Here is a 19,575-nt window from a genome sequence, read left to right as displayed (position 1 = left end):
CTGCAGTTAAGTGAGGAGCTCGTTTTGCAAACCAAATTACCACTTGTGCTTCCAAGTCACCTCCAGACAAACTGTACAAGGCAATAACCCTAGCTTTATAAGCTGAGACCCCAGTGCAATGTATATTAACAAGTGTTTTTATATATTATATAAATAAGACCTTGGGGACATCCCCAACTCCTGAGATACTACTTTTTATTCCAAATAATTTCTCTTTCAGTGCAATAGAAATTCTTACAGCCACCACTGCTGTTGATGCACCCAGTGATTTGGAATGTTATTTTGGGTGACAAATTCTGTCGGTATTATTAGTGATACAATTTACTGGAATTTCATGAGATAATAGGTCACTTTCTGTTAATGTTTATAAAGGTGATACCAGAACCTCAGCTTGTGTGAATTGGCAGTATTTTTATTCATGTCAATGGTCCAACACTAATTTAAACCTGATAAAGTAAAAGAAGCCAACTCAAAGTCAGCATGAAACACATGAAAAGTGAAAATCCATAAACTTAAGAATGACCAAATCTTACCAAATGGTTTCTCCAGAAAGGACAGAATTTGTGCATCCTGCCACCCCAGATTGAGACCTGCCTTGTTGTGAATATCTAAATATAACATGTACTTACGACCGTAGACCTTGACTTAAACTCTGCCTGTTTAAATATGAAAATTACATTTTAGTTTCCTATAATGCTGTATATAGCTGTTTCCAGTATCAAACATAAACAATGTAATTCAAAGTATAAACTTAATTGTACAACTGTGACAATGTCAGAATCTCCTAAGAATCATATCTTACAATTGGTATGTAAGCACATGCTATTTAAATTATTACTTACAATAAACTCAGTGGTGTGTTCATTGATGCCTGAATCTTATTTATTATATTTTTGAAAAATTCATTGGGATAATTGTTGACAATGGAATTAACTTAATTGCCTAGCTCTGCACAGAAGTTGATTACGTTGAATGTCTTCTGATGTTAAAATAATTGAATTAATAGCATTTGATAATAGCTCCACTGTCTCTCCAGGAAAGTTTTGGTGGTCTCGCTCTTGTTCCCAGTGGGCAAGTAAAACAAGACCCATAAATAACAATAAAGGCCGAGCCAATCCCCACTGAAGCCTGCAGAAGAACTTAATTGACTTCAGTAGGGGTTGGATGAGGACCTCACTGGGAATGCTGTTATCCTACGCTGCAGAGACATGCAATGAGAAGGGCTATAGGGAGGCTTTGCCAGATGGAACATGAGCTCTCCTAGGTCATTCCAGGCATTCATGGAAGTGTCTGTCTAAGGAAAAAAAACCCTAAAACAGAGTTTTATTTGCCAGGGATGATTCCAGAAACTGATTTCAAGGCACGTGGTTTTCTGAAATCCTTTCTAAGCAGCATTGTTTCTGTTGAATTAAACTGATTTGAGACCCGCTGGCCGTAAACATTTTACTTCAAGCAAAGAACCTGTAAAACAAAAGTGAAATCAGTTATGCATTCAGGAATTGGTTATTGGCCAATAACTGATTTGTATAAGTTCTGGACATTCTTCGCAATGTAAAGGGAAAGCAAGGGAAATGTTAATGGGAGATGTGCTGGACACATACTCTCCTGAAGTAGATGAAGGTGTGTGAGATAAATATGTCTACAAAAGTATCTCCTGTAATTCATGTATGTATTGCACAGCTGGCAAGCACAGTGGGCAGTTGTTTGACTTTAACTATCCAAAAAGGCAAAGAAAATAATGTGATGAATTTTGATTAATGCAGTGTCCCCTACTAATCAGTATCTCGCTTATTCAGAGTTGCTGCTTTTTCTGATGTACTTTCGTGTAGTTCATTTTTAAAAGTCCCTTAAGTGTCTGTTTCCTTAGGGCTGTCCACACTTTGGCAGCCATCAGTTAGACCAATGAGTGCCAAATGTATTTACCGTAGTAAACTCTTAAGTTTATACACTGCTGGATAAGAAGGTATATTGACTAGAGAGGACTGACTGACCAAAGTCAGCTGTATTATATGCACCATAAAAATCAGCGAGGTGGGCAACTATACAGTGGCTCTACAATACGAGGCAGTTTAATACTAAACAAGTTCTTGCTATGTCCAGATTGGCTTGTCTTTCATGCAACTTTAGGGGACAAAAGTGCTGTGATTTCCTTTGGAAAAGAAACCAAATGTTTGTGTGGTTATGAAAATGAGACACATTGTGTTCTTTTTGCTTTAGAATGTAAATACATCTCTTTTTTCCCCCTTTTATACATTGTTAACAGATTTTTCCATATGAAATGCTCATGGTGACCAACAGAGGGCGAAATAAAATACTAAAAGATGTAGACAGAACCAGGCTTGAGGTAAGAGAAGCAAGTTCCTAAATGCTCTTTCCTGCTGAAGTTGTTTGTTGTTGCACACTTGAAAGCTCAAAACACTGAAGTGTGGGTCCTTGTTAGACTGGGAAGGTTTCTCAGCACGAAGCAGGGAAGGAGGAGTCAGACGAGGAGGAAGCAGCCACATTTCCACGCACAGTGCTGGGCCAGGAGTCCCACATCTCTGTCGCCCTGCTCCTGGACTGAGCTTCTCACAACCCCCTTATGTTTTCAAGCAATTAATTATATACTTGTAAATTGGTAAAAAGCCCAAAATTGGTGAAGTGTTTTGTAGTCATAGGATCCACACTGGAATGGACCATTTCTTAGCTAAGAGTTAGCTAATCTTGGATCATTTCTTAGCTAAGAGTCAGTGTCAGGAATCCTTGAGGATCAAAAGTCTAACTCTCTTTAACTCATCCATGAGTCCTGTGAGTTAGTTAGGCTGGCTGATATCCAAAAATATGAGGATTTAAATCTCTGCCAACAAATAAAAATTGTTTACAGCTTTGTGGATTAGAAAGACTTAAGCAGCCCAGTGGAAGACTGGGGATGTTCAAGTCATTTGTAGTTAGTTAATCATCTGTGGAGATGAACAGAAGGGGCCACAAAAATTTGGGTAAGTAACCATTTTTCCACATTTTTAGATCGGTAGATATGTGATCACTGGTCAGAATTCAACACTGTGTTACGTTAGTGCCACAGGGAGACACTTTCCCCATCCAGTGCACTCTAAAGCAGATGAACAAGAAGTAACTTGTGCACAAGACAGCACCAAAAATGTTTCATTGGCAATAGAGAAATGTGCTGGACAGTTAGTCTGGCCAGACATCTTCCTTCTCAGAACCTCAAATGTAGCATGTCAACCTGCAGCCCTTCTGCAAAGCTCTCCCGTGTCTGTTTGAACTTCCATATGTACGCAGAGGTGACTAGCCAAAGCCTGAGAGAAGGGCGGGCAGGAGCTGGTTTTGTTCTCTGGTCTATCACTGCGTGTTGGGTGACTTCAGGCAAATCATTTTTCTGTCTCTTGCTTATTCAGCAACTTAAATAAATTAAACTTAAATAGTTCTCCTGATTTCCTTTGTAAACTTCTCAGACTTAACAAGTTGCAAAATTTTATTAATTCATTGAGCACCCAAGTCATGAGGACTTGGATATCTGTATTGCCAAAGCATTATTATTTCCTGCAATGGCTTTTACACAGTGACATGAAATCCCTAAGGCACTCCTGTCTCCTGTTGTGTGTCTATTTGGCTTTGACTGACCATTGCCTTTTCTCTTCTTTTTTTTTTTTTTCTCCTTTTTTTTTTTTTTTTTTAAAAGCGCCACTTAGCACCTGAAGTTTTTCAAGAAATATTTGGCATGACGATACAGGAGTTTGACAAGTTACCTCTCTGGAGACGCAACGACATGAAGAAAAAAGCAAAACTCTTTTAATCTCCCCCTAAACAAACCAACAAAAAATGATGCATAGGATATTGTATCATACAGTCCTAACTATTGGGAAGCAACTACTAATCCACCAAAAAGGGAAAATCGCATAGTGGCACCTCTGTATACAGCAATTGAACAAGATGAACATTTGCCCTCCTGGAACATAGGGAGAAAATATCTGGGCTCAGAAACAAGAATGCTAGTTTTCAGAGGTGTCGACCTGTTACATGATATACAAGATAGGAAACTGTTCTGTTCTTCTCCCTCAATGATATTCCCTTTACTTCTCTCCACAATATGATGGACTTTATTGCTAGAGCCAGGAAGTGCCCTTAGGATGCCTTGTAGACTAAAGTAGTTGTAACCACTCCAAGAACTGGAAAAGAATATATATATATATATATATAAAAAATATATATATATGTATGTGTGTTTGCGTGTGTGCGCACATGTATTTATATCTATCCATCTATCTATGTGTGTGCGTGTATGTATGTGTATATATATGTGTATGTATATGGAGAGGAAGATAGATGCTCTGTAGTGAAGGAGAAGCCCTTTGTAACATATCCACGTGGTCACATTAAGTCTTTCACACAACTGTTTCTTAATTGGCACTCTTGAAATGGCATCTTCTTCATGTGATACAATCTGCAAAGGTGGGCACTCTGCTCACTTACAGGACATACCAGTTGAATTTCTGGAAAATGGACTCCTTGTATATATTTGCTAGGCTATAGGAAGTGAATTGCTGTGTCTGTTGTCGGTTTTCCCTCTTCCACACTTTCTGCTTGAATTAATAAGGCTGGAGCTTAACCAGTCATTTGAATATTTTAAGATGACTTAAGTAATGGGAATGATGGAGAAGAATCAGTTTTCTTGTCATTTAGTCCAGGAGATGGGTGGATAGGGGTGGGAGTGACAGAGTGAGAAAATGCTTTTTTAAGTGTGCCCTGGTTCACACCCAGAGATTTCGGGACAGATTCCCTGCTAGTAATTACTAGTACAGCTCATCAGACTGCTGTGGAGTTGTAGGACTTTACATCGGCAGGGAATATGGGTCTCTGCAAGCTAACAGGCAAATTGATCCCTCTTAGGGAGGAATGTTTATGAATTAAAAGGTACCATCAAGGTGCCATGCTCTGCCAATAGAAGCTTTTTGATTAAATTGCAGTTGCTGTTGTCAGTATGGCACAGTGCATGGGGCCAAGCACTCTTTAGTTAATGTAGTTTTTCACTTGTGCTTGGAAAAGAGGGCACAGACTTTTTTTTTTCCCCCTCTCTTGAAGCGTCAGAGCTCCAGCCTTGGTTATTTTTATTTTCCTTTGTGCCTGGCTTGGTTTTTGAAGACAGAGTAATCATGCAAGACAGTTTCTGAGCTGCATTGAACTCCTTATTGCTTTCTGTCTTCTTCCAATATGCTGCAGCTTAAAAAACTGCCTGTATATACCTTAACTGCTTCTGGGCAAGTCCTATACAGAGGAGGACATGAGCACCAAAGTAACTGAATGAATGCATCGTGGCTGCCAGGTCAGCTTTTTCTCTTCCTTGGTGCTTAACTGCCAGTGCGTACTGCACTAACGAGCCCATCTCCTGATACGGGAGGGGGTCATTTAGGTTCTGTGTCTATCAAAGAATATCAAGGTTTCATTTTAAATGCAGAAACTTCTGGCACTGGAGACATCAGAACCTTTGTATTTTCTGTTATATGAGACATTGGTGTTAAAATCTGGAAGTCAGGAAGGGGAAACAGTCCCATGTAGTTGTGAGATTCAGTATCACTGTGTTGAGTTCTCTATATCACCAAATGGCATTTCACCATGAAATGTGCAGGACAGCCCAAATCCTGCCTCCTCTTTGCTGGTTTAGGAAGTCCTGTTGCAACAGATCACTGTGGTTCCTTTGATAAAATCCGAGTTGAAGGCTCAGTATATGAGAGACGGATACAAGGGGTCAGCACCTGCTCCGTGTCCCTAGAGCTAAGGGAATGGGGAGTCTGTGGGGCAAGCTGGAGAATATGATACCATGCAGATCTGGCATCACAGTCCCCACTGAGCAGAAGTCCTCAGTGAACGCTGTGACACAGGCAATTGTGAGGGAGCTCTCTGGACGTTACCGAGATTGTAGCAAGGATCAGTTCAACATGCTTCATTTTTCAGAACAAGCATCTGAAAGGGTTTTAGAAGAACACTGAGAAGTAAATGGGAGTGTTAGGGGCACTGGCAGTTTGAGATGCATTTTTGAGTGACTGCTGAAACCAAATCCATATGACAAAAGAACAGCAGTGTTTTACAGGCTTTGTGAATGCTAGAATCTCAGAAATTCAGTGTTTGTCACCTGCAAGGTGTGGCTTAACTTTGAGATGAACGTTTGAATTTTAATGCATTTAAAGTATTAAAATTGTCGAAATTTTGTCAGCCCACATCCTATAGACAATACTGTGCTGCTGCCTCTCAAACACAGTAGGCCTTACAGGTCTTTTAGCCCAAGTCACCTGGACAGTAAACCTTTTTGATCTGAAGACTTGCGCTCTCAAGGATGTGAGCTGCCAGTCTGCATTTTTCTGTGCCCATCTCTAGATTACTATTGAACTTCTCACAGCGTATATGAATACACTACCCAGTCATTTCAGAAATGACTAAGCCAGGTTGTTTTTTCTCTTCTCTTCCTCCTCTCCAAAAGAAAAAGAATAAAAAAAAAGGTTTTTAAATAAAAAAAAGAACCCAGCCTCCTAGCCTGTGAAGAATGACAGGGTAATTTGTATCTGCCTCATCAACTCAGAATTTAAAACTGCAATTGCAGCTTGGGAAGGAATGAAGAGAAGCCAGCTTAGGTGCTGCAAGAACAATTAAACTGGATTTTTGGGCCACTGCTAGTCCACATCTCACTGATGTGGAGCATAGTCAGTCAGGTCACAGCCCTCTGCACTAGACTTAATACTGCTTTATTTCTGATTGAGAACATGAAGGGTTTTCTGAGCTTCAATTTCATGCCCATAGTTAATTCCCCTTAACTGTTCCAGCCATCTACATGTAGACACACCCCAAGAGATCGCCTGTCCATAAAAACCACACTGCAGCCAGTCGCAAGGCGGTGTGTTTTCTGCAGCGGGCTGTTAGCAATTGTCACTGCAATGTTTTCTGTTCTTTCATCTGGTCTTCCCACCTAATAAAAACAGAAATGTAGCCCCAGGGAGAATTTTCTTTGTAAGTAATGAATCATTTTCCTAGTATCAACAGAGTAGCATTTTCTTGGGCAGTTCTTTGTAATTCCCCTCTTCAGTGTTCCCTTGAGACGTGTCAGGAGTTGGACTAGATGATCTTTAAAGGTTCCTTCCAACCCAAACCGTTCTCTGATTCTATGAATATGCCTTAAGTACATGCTTATGTTCTTATATCTCCTGCAAAGCGTTTGAGCTTCTGATAAAGTCCCATCAAACTCAGTGTTGTCAACAGAACATCATTGCCAAGAGGACTGAAAGCTGATTGCTTTTGCCTTGTTTTTTCCCCTTTTCTGCTTTAGGAGTGATATAAGAGCAAAGACCCATCAAAACATTGCAAAATAACCGCACGTGTGCAAAATGGGATTGTGTAGACATGCAGGTTCTCAGACACAGGTGCACATGTAGCACGCATGCTCCCCATTTGGAGTTGAGATACTATGTGAGTAGTTAACCTGAAATTTCCAAATAGTGCGTAGTGTTGAATAGGTAGCGGTCATTAAGTTATGAAGGTTGTCACTTGCATATGTGCTTGTATCTGCAGGGCTTGTGGATACCTGTGATGTATTGAGTGCGCAAAAGGCAAGGTCAGTTTCCCACATCGTGGAAGTGCCAGGTTGGCCACTAGCGATCTCATTTAAAAGGCCTGCTGAAGCATATGTGAACATTTGCAGCACCCATCCCTGGCAGTGCTTAGATGGAAGGGTAATACCCTGTGCAGTAGTCTTCATATTAATGGGGAATCCAGAGATCTGACTTACTGGATTTTGTGCCCTCTCCAGATACTGGTCTGATAATTTCCATATGAACAAGTAGAGAATTCATCTGCATTCCAGTGGGAGCAGCTGGCCATACCGTCTATACCCGTGCCTTAACTTAGTGTAAGCTCCAGCCTACTGTGAGTCAGAAGTTGAAATAAATATGTTGAAATAAATATGTTGTTCATCATCTCTGAAGACAGTAGAATTAGGCCAACTTGAAGAGCAGATTTGGAAATTACTAAACTGCCCACTGTTTCTTAAGGAAGCAATGTGACCTATTGTGGCCTCAGTTCAGGAAGCTGAATGTAGCATCTCAACTCTGCCAGGGTCCTATCCCGAACCTGCTAAACTTTCTGTACAGCTGGAAGAGTAAGTTCTCGTGAAGTTTGCTCACAGAATTTCTTTTTTTTCTTTTTAATTGTTTGTTATCTTATGCTGGTGTTATCTAAGACAGGTTGTAGTGGCATCTCAGAAACATACTTGTTTTCAGTTTGATTAGTAGCCTTTCATTAAATATGGTTTGTGATGCGTTGTGGACATCGCTGCAGCATGCTGTGGAAGGTTAGACTAGGAGAACAGAAGGTTTCTTAATAGCTGTATGTGGGACAAGGTAGTTCTGTGGCTCCAGTAGTGCTTTTACTTCTGTCAAGACAGATGTCATCTCTCCTTACAAAGTCCTATAGTCCTAAGTCTGTGGGCCTAGCACTGAAGTGCTTGCTGACCTTTCCCTGTTGCAATTTGGAAATCCTTTCTCAGCCATGTAGTTCAGATGTCTTGCTGTTCAGGGGAGGTCATTAGGAGTCTCTTTTGTAAAAGTTTGTTACGCTGAAATTAGACACATTTTGAAGTGAAATCCCTTTCCGCAAGCCATGCTTCTTCTGGTCAGGTAATATCGATGGATAGAGAAGGGTTAAGTTCTGGGAAGGAGGAGGGCTGGCACAAGCTTGATTTCTCCCGGGTTTGCCAGGGTGGTGTTTAGCAGACTTAGAATAAAACACAGGCATGAGCCTGTGGTACCTATTTCAAACTGTGGGGAATTCAAGTTTGGAGCCCATAGCTTATGAGCATCTACACCGAAATTAATGGTATGAAGCTGTTACAGCAAGTGACAGAAAAATTAACCCCCAAAATGGTAAAAATATGAACATCCTCCAAACTCATCTTGGAATGACTTATCTTGGCTCATCCTGACTTAGGAGGAGATCTTGGCATATTTGGGCCATAGCCTCATAGAGTAGACTAAATGGAAACCGGCCTTTCTCCCCTTCCATGATTCATTGCTTTCCTTTGGAATGTATTTGTGGAGGAGGATGTCCACATCCTGAAGGTTACCTACGGCAGTGAAAAATACCAGTCAGTGATAATGATGATGCAATAAAACACGCGCAGGAAACAAGAAAATCAACTAATCTGTCCTGAAATGCCACTCATCTTCCCATGTCAGAGAGACACTTAGGGCTTGACTCCGCAGCGCCCTTCCCCATTTAGTTATCCCCAGGTCGTGGTCCAGTTCGTGTCCTATCAAACTTTGTGGCCCTGTCAACACACCTGCTAGAGTCCAGCATAGTCTTCAGGGTAGACACATAGCAAGGGCTGGTCGCAATACGTGGTATGTTTTTACCCCATTGTTACGTAATGAAGAGCTAGAGAGAGCTACTGAGCACTGTGATAGTAGTACAAAGCGCCTTTCCCTTTTAATGTAGAAACACCCTTACCGCTGTGGGTTGCAGGACTGCTCTGGCTGGTGAGTTTTGCCTTGTGATTTCTCCCACACACCTTTTTTGTGCTTAATAAAATAAGGAACAAAAAATCTAATCACAATGCAAAGATACAGAGTTTTTAGTCAGACAACTCTGCTGGCACAGCTACGTGATGCCCACATTTGGCAGGGAGAGAATAAGTATTATTAATTTTAATGTAAGCATCAGTGCAGGAAGTGGGAATGTAATTGGCCATTAACGTTGTTTGCCTGTATGCAAAATAAATTATTTGTTGCCCAAAGGGCTTCTAACAGGGAAATAGATTTCTGCTAATGATTTCCTAAAAAATGCTTGTCCATGTGAAGAGGTAATAATTCCGCGTGCATTGCCGTCCTTTTTTTGAGGTAAGAAGAGATGACTGAAGGCAAACAGTAACCTGTGTTGTGAGGATCGCCACAGTTAGTACAAGTGTTGCTCCCAGGACTTGCAAAGCTGAGGCCCAGGCCCACAGGACCTTGCTCCTAGGCATTAGGAAATGAAGCATTTCAAGCAGCAGAAGCAGCTATGGGAATTCCAGCGGTGCCTTACCAGGCTGAGTCTCTAGCTCCCTTAGGCGCTTTGACAGGTCCCACTGGACACTTGCCTGGGCTTTTGTCACTGAACGCCCTTCAGAAAGCACTTCCCTCCAGATGCAAAACGACTGAAATCAGTGGAGCCTCTCACTGACATCCGCACGCTTTGGAGCAGGCTCTTTCTCGGCTGGCTAGCCCAGGAGAGTCTCTGCCTGCTGTGTATGCCCGCAGCAGCGAGCTCTGCCTGTCATTACCGGATCAGTGCTGTCCGAGCAGTGCGGCTTGGGTGTTGCTGACAGCTCTTCCTGTAAGGGAGCCTCACAGCTGGGGGCTTTTTTTTTAAGCTTTGGAAACTGAAACTAATTTTTCAAAGGTATATTTTCCTTTAAATCAGTAGATTTTGGCAATAGGATTTTTTATTATTTTATTTTTCTTTTCTCCTCCCTCCACATGTTACAAACCAGCGTTTTGGGGAGGTGACCCTGTGTTTTCCATTCATCTGTGAGACAGCTCTCTTTCTGAGTCTCTGTAAAAGTGAATCAATGTCTTGTCTGTACAGTAAGTCTGCTTGTGTGCATAATGAAAAGTTGAGCTGGGTAGCTGTTCTGTACAATTAGTGTTTCCACTCTCATACCGCAAACAGCACATATTGCACTCCTGTGCCACTGTAATCTGCATCACTGTTGTACTCAACTCAATGAATAAAGTTTGGAGCTTTATTCTTAATTGCTGGATTCATGTTGCCTCATTTGTTGTTTTGTTTTTTTTTTCATCTTGCAGAGTTATAGCAAAGTCCTCTTACAAAACAGGATGTGCTCTCAAGAAAGAGAGAGGTGAGACATGAATGACCAGAGCAAGACAGGCGAGCTTCAGCGAAATTATGACACAAGATTTGAAAATGGACACAGGCTTCCTGTAACTAAGCCACTATTCATACAACCTACATAGGAGTGTTAATTTTGTGTGGTCAGTTTATGGTTTAAAAGGACCCGAGATATCAGCGAGGTCAACTAGGTCATGCTGTTACATCAGCTTCACAGTCTAAACCGTTTCCTTTCTTTATCCTTGCAACTTCAGCTAAAATTTTAGTCCCTAACTTGAAAAGACATTTATGTGTCTTAGTATTTAAAGTTAAGTGTTTACTTAATTACCTGGAGTTATACCTGTCCGGCCTTGGTCTGGGTGTAGAAGATAGGGGATGATGCCATTCAAGGAAATAGACCTATAAAACACCTATGAATGCGTTGAATGCCCGAGTCTCCAGCAGACCATAGTAGGAGCAGAATTAAGCACGATGCACCTCAGAGGAATCTGTAGCAATTCCTGTCAGTGCCTCAGAAGAAAGACATGTCAAGGGACTTCACTCATTATTGCATATAGATATTCCCTGGAAAAGAAGCCACTCATACACAGCTCTCTAGATGACCTGCCGAACATCTTCACTGGGTTAATTTGAGCTTCATGCAGTTACGGGACCTGGAGCAACCAGAGCTGGAGCCTCATTAGGATTGGCCTCTGGGCTTGTTTGTTAAAGGCAAGAGTGGGGAGGTGTGGCCGTGTTACTATTTGAAGTGAAGCCACTGGGGATCAATCCTAAAAAAAACCCCAAATTGGGTGGGAAAGAATCCCGCTTCAGGCCATTGATCATCTGAGCTGCGGCTGTTCAGGGGCAGGAGCAACACAGCACACGTCCTGCACAGCATCCTTGAGCCTACAGAAAACCCCTGCAGCACCAAGATCTGTGCCCTGCAGATAATGTGTTCCCCATCTTCTTTGCAACTCCTCAGCCCTCTGAGACTCACCCCTGTCCTTGCCTTACCTTGATACACCGCACAGGTTCTCTCTCACAATGAAGGCAGAGTTCCCCCCAGGGTTTTACTTCAATCTACTATGTTGGGTATACCTAAGGACTGAGTATCAGATGGGGTGGGGGCTCCGGTTCCTGCTTGGAGAGCCAGAGGTGGGGAATTCAACACCATCATAAAGTTAGCCTTTAGCAAAGTTCATATCTGCCCCATTCACTTCCCAGGCCATGCCTAGCTTTTTGTTATGTTATATTTGTGTTGCAACTTGCACAACAGAAACTTTTCTATGGACAAATCCAGCAAAGCTACCTGGAGGCAGTTAGATGTTTCCTTTCTTTGGATGGCTTACTCAAGAGAGTGTACTTTTGCTGTAGGTGGGACAAAATCAAATCAAAATCAGAAAATCAGATTCATCTATTGCAACTGCTGGAAATATGACACAGTGAGGGGCAGAAGCACACTTAAACAAAATATTTAAACCCAGGTTTTTTTGTTATCTATATTGCTGTTCTTCTAGCTGGAAGAGCCATAATCCTGAACTGGACCATTTGTAAGTACAGGGCAGAGATGACCCCTGCTTTGAACATTTAATGGGCTAATTTTCAATGGGCATGTAGGCCCATGGACTTCAGCAGGTTAGGACATGTGTTCCAGTACCCCTTGTTTCTCTGTTTCCTCCATGTTTATAGACATTTCCTGCCCAACCACTTCACAGCCCTCATTGCTGTCAGACCAGGTACGAATGAGGACATAATAACTCATTTTCTATCCTCTTCTTTTCAGGACTGGCACTGAGAAACTTCAGGGGTTTTAGGAAACCGTAGCCTCTTGTGAGCAAAGCTCGGCTGATGGCACATGGTGCTGTGCAGGTTACCGGTGGGGAGTGCTGGGCAAACCTGAGCCAGCGAAGAGTTAAGAAGACAAAGGGACATTTTTAAATGTCTGCCTCTTTGTCTAAAGGGAAAACATAGGGTCTAAGAGAGACCTTCCTTCAAAAAAGTTTTGTGCTGCTTATTTTCCCTTCCCCTGGACTACCAGACATCAGGGAGATGTTTCCTCACTGCTCTACAGGGCAGAACCCCACTCCCCACCTGCCAGCCTGCAGCCCCCAAGCACTTCCATGTTAGGTGCACTCTGGGTGTCTCCTGTTAGCCTCCCGGGGCATCTCCACACAGTTGGGGAGCACAGAAGGTCTGTGCATGGAGTATCTGCTTAAAAAACCACAAGTATAGGTCTTTGATTTGGCCCTGTGAATTTTCTTGAAAGTTTCTCAACCATAGAAAAGAAAAAAGTAAAGTCTCCATTTTGAATCGGTCTCATTTACTCTTGAAAACCCACTGCCTGAGCCTCAGCTCCTTCCCTGTAGCAACAGTTCCCATGTAGTGCCAGCCCTAGGGCATGTCCTGCCAGCCCAAGCTCTGGAGGACCAGCTGGGGATCTCTGCCCCAGCAGTGTGGCAGCAGAGTTGCTCCATTACAGCCTTCCCCAGCCCTGAGCAGCTGGGAATATTATCGCCATGAATGCGCTCCTACGCGTAGAGCAAATTCACAAGGATCCGTTCCAGCCGTCAGCTCCGCAGTGTGACAGTGCCAGCCAGCCTAAACGCATTTTTAATTTCCCTGCAGTTAAATACACAAGCCCAGTGAAATCTAAGTCCAGGGTTTGTTTTTTTTTTTTAATTGTTAGACCATTTTTCCCTGCTCCCCTCCTCCCCACAAATAATGCGAGGTTTCTGACCCCTGAGTAATGACTGTGGAATGCACTGCATCCTACAGCCATCGCAAGGCATCTGGCAATGAGAATCTTCACAGCATATCAAAAAAACACAGATAATACCACTGTAAATAGCTCAGATCAAAACAAGTCAAATGTCAATGCTAATTTGCTGTCAAGTATATAGCCCAAACCCACTTCCTCCTGCAAAGAGAGAAACCCAGTTCCCAAGTGTGACTTGCTCCCCACCAAAAGAAGCTTGTTCTCCACCAAAATCTCCCCAAACTCTGAATGAACAAACGTGTTTTTTTTCCCTTGCTGTTTTATTTTTCTGTAGCTTTTGTGCCTGTCTGCTGCTGAGTCTGAGGCTGGGAAATGAAACTTCAGTTTTGCCTGCCATTTTTCTATTGTAAAAAAGGACTCTTGGGAGAGATATTTACTGTTTTCTATGGCTCAGTCAGGGGGCGAGAGAGAAAAGTTGTTCCAGGAGTTCCCATTACAAAGCATTTTTTCACATAGGCTCACTTTTATTTTTTAAGGACGGGGAGATTAAAGAGCCGGCAGCCCTGGAACAGGAAGCGTGCTGTACGTCCAAAGGTCAGGTGGGCCTCAGACAGCCACTGCTTCCAGCTCTCTTCTATTTACACACTGCAGATTAAAATGTGCATCCCGGGCTGGACGGAGTCATGGTAGTGATGGGGGCCCAAGGGTTCAGGGGGAAAGGAAGAGAGGGGGAGCAGGGGGACGGCGCAGCGCAGTCTCTCCTCGGGCTGTGATTTCATAAGACAAAGCACTGGGCGGCTGTTCAGCGAGCTTAAGGTATTCCCACGCCCCCACAGCTTTTTCCTGCCATCAGATATGTCAGCATGACTGCTTGTGGGGTCGCTCTCAGTGACATTCGGGAACTGATCCTGCTTAAAAAAACATTTTTTACTTTTTATTTCGTCGCATAGAGTTGGGTTTTTTTTTTCTTTTTATATGGAGTCAGTTCCCTGCTTTGCTTCAAGCAGTGGCCTCACAAAGCATTTGTGCTAGCATGAAAAATGGGGTGGGCACAAGTGGTCAACGGAGTCTGAAGAAGGAGTTAGAGCAGAACATGTTAAACTGCTAGGGATATTGCACACTTTCTGTCATGAAATCACAGTCTCCAGTCCATGGCAGAGAGGGCAGGTGGTGGCTCTCCTGTAGTTCCTTCAATTCCAGCAGTACCATCACACCTTCTTTTACTAAGTAGTCAACTAGGAAGGGTATAATTGTATGGGTGTTGGGGTGGAGGGAGAAAGGGTCGAGCTCTGAGACCCACACTGTCTGCGCTAGATTAGTGTCCAGAGCCGAAGATGGGAGAGAGCGTCTGCTCGGCACCTGTGCCTTGGTGGGTGTTATGATGTCTTGGCTAAAACTGAGGCCATATTGTTTGGACATAAGTCTGGAGAAGGCAGTCTTCACAGAGCAGAGTCCTTCTGAGTGAAATTCCCAGTCTTCATAGTTGGCAAGAGTAAGGGGCTGGGTGTAAATTAATAGCGCATCCCTGGGCAGCCCAATGAAGAAACATCAAAAAGCAAGTCAGGTCTGGCAGGAGCAGACTGACTTGGAGGCTGGCTCTGCTGTTGGAGGTCTCCACGTCATGCTTGGGAGTGGCTCCATTATCTATTTCCCATTATTTGGGCTATCCCAGCCCCCACAGCACCAGGTATTGGAGAGGAGAGTTGGTTGTAGAACCAGTCCTCCTTTCAAGACTAGCCCAGTAGGGCTGCCAGAGGGAAACAGTGCTCCCCCTTGGCTGACTCCCCTGGATTTAGGCGAGATACTGCAGAGAAAACAAAATGCAGCTGAGTCCATTCAAGAAATTCATTGACAAATGCTTTGAGGTCTTTATGTGAACCTAAGTGTTTGCTGTGAAACAGGAGACAAGCTAATAATCGAAACAGGTTTTACAGTGAATGAACTGCTGCTGAGAAATGCCTACTTTACAGCCTTGATACCATGCTGGATGTTAAATGACTGCCAGGAGCAAACTCTGTGGTATCTCAGTTAGCTCTTACCCTAATTATCGTTTACAGAGGAGTCCCAGCTAGATGAATGAGGACTGCAACATAAAGAACCCAAGTAAGATTTATTGATGTGACTACATGAATAATTCCCCTTGCAATGCTGCATTTAAGAGCACAGATATTGTCGGAGGAGGAAAGCCAGTGTTTGATATTTTGAATCATTTAAAAGTGCGTGTTTTATGTTTTGGCTTTTGCTGTTCCTTCTACCTGCCCCCTTCCAAAAAAAAAAAAAAAAGGTTTAATCCTCTTACAGGCCAGGTTGTGAAACAATAGTAGGTAATCGAAAATAAACTTCTGCTGAGGCCAATAAATATTGGATCATCTAAATGGTCTGCCATGGTGCTCAGGCAGCCCTGAGCACACCGCTTCAGCGCTCCGATGTTGCTCTGAACTCTTGGCACTCAAGGTTTGGGTTTTCCGTAACTAATTGTTCAGCTTCCGGAAAAGTACGTTCGTGCGCGCTCTTTCTCCCTCGGGAGCGATCTCATCAGAGGACCCTCCAGAGAATTTTCCTGTGTTCTGCCAGCTGGAGCAACAATGGAGTTACCACCAGGGCAGGCAGATCACCCACCTGATCGGGGGGGAAAGCTAGCTGAAAAACTGACCCTGTGAGGAAAAAACGAGTAGCTTTTAGTCCTATCAGCAAGTCCACCAGCCTCAACGTGCAGCCAACCGGGGGCTAGTGCTGACATAAGGGAAGGGGTGAGGGAAGGCATTACCATTCAGTGGCAACGTGTTTTTAAATAACTTGCAAACACCTCTAGCAGTGCAAGTCCATAGACACGTAAGCTGAAGTCCCAGGTGCTGCTGTCCTGCCAGGCAGCCCTGGCCCTTCCTGGTCCCCCTGAGGGCCAGGGAGGCCGTACGGGGGCCACGGTGGAAGAGTGCCCTGAGCCACCATGACTGCAGGCACAGGGAGGGCTCTGCCCCGTGCCCCATCCTGGTGGTGACCGCACCACTGAGCCACCTGAGCCTTCGAAGGAAACTGTAAACCAGTCATTAAAGGCTGGCATCAAGAAGGAGCCTTCAGAAAAATGTCTCCCTAGAGACAATCTTGCCCTAGTAAGGGCTAATGCTGCCCAAAGGGTGGACATTCCTGTGACTCCCCTTTCTCCACAAACCTTCCTCCTCTTGTCTTTCTCTCCTCAATCAGGTTGCTACATATAGAGGAAGATGTCCATTACCCTGCTCTGTCTCTGCCTGGCAGACTCCTAGCAGTCTGTGTCCGCTCCCACAGGTTTGGCCTTGCCCCATCACAGTTCCACCAAAGCAGAATTAACCCCTCCGCAGGTCCTGGGATTTTACTTACTTACTCTTCTCCTCATGGGGACACCGAGGAAAGTTCACCCAAAATTAACTAAACTCAATTTACTAATCACCACCCCCCTGGGCATTTTCAGCCTGAATTAAAATGTCTTTAGTTAGATTAGCTCACTGTGGAATGGAGTAAACCAAAACAAATTACAGACACTTAAAATCTGAAGGTTTGGAAAGATCTTCTGCAGGTCTCATGGGAGATACTAAAGCTGTTACTGCTCACCACCGCTCCTCTGCAGTATGTCACCACCTTCAGCTGCAGTGCTGAAGGAACTGAAGGTGTGAGCGCTGCGTGCAAACACAGGCAGGTGATTTCAGGGAACCTTCCGTGGTGGTTGAATTGCGGTAGCTTCGCGCTGAGAACCAAGTCCTACAACAACAGTAGTTGATGGGTGGCCAGTGAGAAGCGAGGGGGGCAGAACCCACACTGAACAGGCTCCTGGACGAGATCTCTTGATATAACTTCAGTACTGACGATTACCCATCAGCAGAAACCTCTTCCTGTAGCAGGAACCCACATGTCCCCTTACCGTATCGGTCTGTGGGGAGGACCAGAAAGATGCGAGCAGAAAGGTGTCATCCAAGATGGACCATGTGCACTTGTATAGTCACCTCCCACCCCACGTTGTGTGTTGTGGCTGCAGCTCTGTGCTGCCTGGGGGTGGGCAGGTGACGGCTTGGATGCGCAGGGGCCTCAGGCATTGCGGTGCGCTCTTTGCTCCTGCCACTTGTGCATGAGGTGATGCACACCGTTGCCTAACTTGGCCGGTGGCGACCCTAGTGTCCTGTGCTCCTGGGCGACTCTCCCAGTTGCTCCCCCCCTCCAAAAAACCCATTTCTGGGCACCTGGCCTGCAGTGTGAAACAGCCTTTGTGTGATATTTTGTCAGCTACAAATAATTGAAAAAGCCCTACATAAAGTCCTAATTGTGTCACAGAACAGGCTCTTCAGTCATCCATCTTCCTATTAAACTTGTGAATTTCAGCTACTCAGCCCTGTTGGAGTTATTTTCCCCTTCCCCTCCTTCTTCTTTTAAGCTTCTATTTATATTCTCTCAGTTGTCTCTGCCAGAAGATCTCATGTGGATACATTAGGCCTTTTCAAAAGGAAAGTTGGATTACAGCGATTTTTCTCCCCGTAGGACACAACAGCTTCATCATTCATAACAGAGCAATACACTATAACTTCATTATAGATGGCATGAAGCTGGCCTATTTAAACAGAATACTTAATGATAGTCGGGGAGGCAGGAAAAATTCAGCTCCACTGGTCTACGTGGGAAAAGGGAAACTGCATTTTTTGGTATTTACTGAGGCAGATTTCTTGACTCTTAATTAAATCTCTTTTCACAAGAACAAAAAAAAAAAGTGGAAGACTCAACTGACATGGGTGAGATCTGTTACCTGGTAGTTACTTCCACTTTGGCAGGTAGTTTGACATACCCTAACATCTAATATTAATAGCAGACATGGGGGCTGGGAAGGAAACTTGGACTCCTCCGTAGTACTCAGCCTCCACTGAAACAAATTGCGGTGTGTTGGTGCTCTCCTGCATGGACCACAGGTTCCCGTTCTTTTCCCTTTCCCACTTCAGCAGCGCTGACCTCAGAAGTGTGCTCTGCTTATTGACTTTGGCTGAGTAGAAGTGGTTTAGGCCTAAAGAAAAGCTGCCGACTGAAAAAAACTCCTTTTTGGGAAAATGCCAGAATAAATAGCCTTCTGTGAGCTCACAGTTGACATCAGACCACAGTTTGCTGTGATGATGGGGGAGGCTTAAAAAAGTCCCAGTGAAAATGTAGCAAGATGTAAAAATTAATGTTTTGCCATATTTTCATAAAATTAGTTTTTCCTCTTGCTTGGGTAAGTTTTAGTGGTGCTGAAAGGTGCCAAGAGTTCAGCTCTGTCAAGGCAAGTCCCCCACTGACAGCTTGATGCTCCACACAGGTTTTTTTTGTACCAACTTGGGAGAGATTTTGATCAATATTGGTTTACTGGTAAAATCCGTAAGTGTGGATGAAGTTTCTAATATTTGTTCAGCTGAAAGCCATGATTTCCTATCCAGTACCCTCAAAAACTAGGACCATGGCTAGTTATGTATCAGAAACCTGTGTCAGAAGCTCTTAGGAAGCTGATAGCCATGTCCTGTGGTGCCTGTGAGTGTTACAGGCCGAAATACGGTGTATTGATACCCGATGAGGTCTGCTGGTGTGAGCATCCCCATGTGGAGTTTGGAGGGGAGGGGAACAAAGAAGGCTTTTTACTTCTTTAACTGGTATTGAACACTGTCAAAGGAAAGCTGAGGGGCTTCTCTGGAGGGGGGAGAGGGTCTGAAGTGGAAAATAAGTGTAAGGAAGAAGTGGCTCCAGGATGAACAAATGCCCGGGCTGTTGAGCACACTGTCTGGTCAGCATGTCTCATACTTTGGCCAGAAGAAGGTATTCTATCTGTCAGGGGAAAGAAAAAAATTCGCGCTATTAGAGCTCCTTGTAATTTGGTCTAGAAGCAGTTTGGACTCAACAACTGAAAAGGAAATGTCAAAGAATAGGAAGCCAAGAGAAGTTCATCAAAAAGACATCTGGTCCTGCTGTCCTTAATGGGAAATCCCCCCCTCCCTCAAGCCACCCTCTTCCCAGCCACGTTCTTTTGA

General features: G+C 43.8%; 1 protein-coding gene across 1 annotated transcript in view; it reads left to right on the top strand.

Annotated features, from left to right (window-relative positions):
• The window catches only part of ABLIM1 (actin binding LIM protein 1), a 213,305-nt gene extending 202,536 nt beyond the window's left edge, over nucleotides 1-10,769 (top strand). The window contains exons 23-24 of the mRNA XM_087766571.1: nucleotides 2,264-2,344; nucleotides 3,680-10,769. Coding sequence (XP_087622697.1) covers nucleotides 2,264-2,344; nucleotides 3,680-3,793 — 195 coding nt within the window. The 3' untranslated portion in view covers nucleotides 3,794-10,769. The remainder of the gene's footprint in view (nucleotides 1-2,263; nucleotides 2,345-3,679) is intronic.
• Nucleotides 10,770-19,575: the final 8,806 nt, after the last annotated feature.

Source organism: Nipponia nippon, unplaced genomic scaffold, assembly GCF_047370975.1.
Source record: "Nipponia nippon isolate SJK-2023a ecotype South Korea unplaced genomic scaffold, ASM4737097v1 scaffold_3, whole genome shotgun sequence".
Taxonomy (NCBI): domain Eukaryota; kingdom Metazoa; phylum Chordata; class Aves; order Pelecaniformes; family Threskiornithidae; genus Nipponia; species Nipponia nippon.
This window is presented reverse-complemented; position numbering and strand designations above follow the sequence as displayed.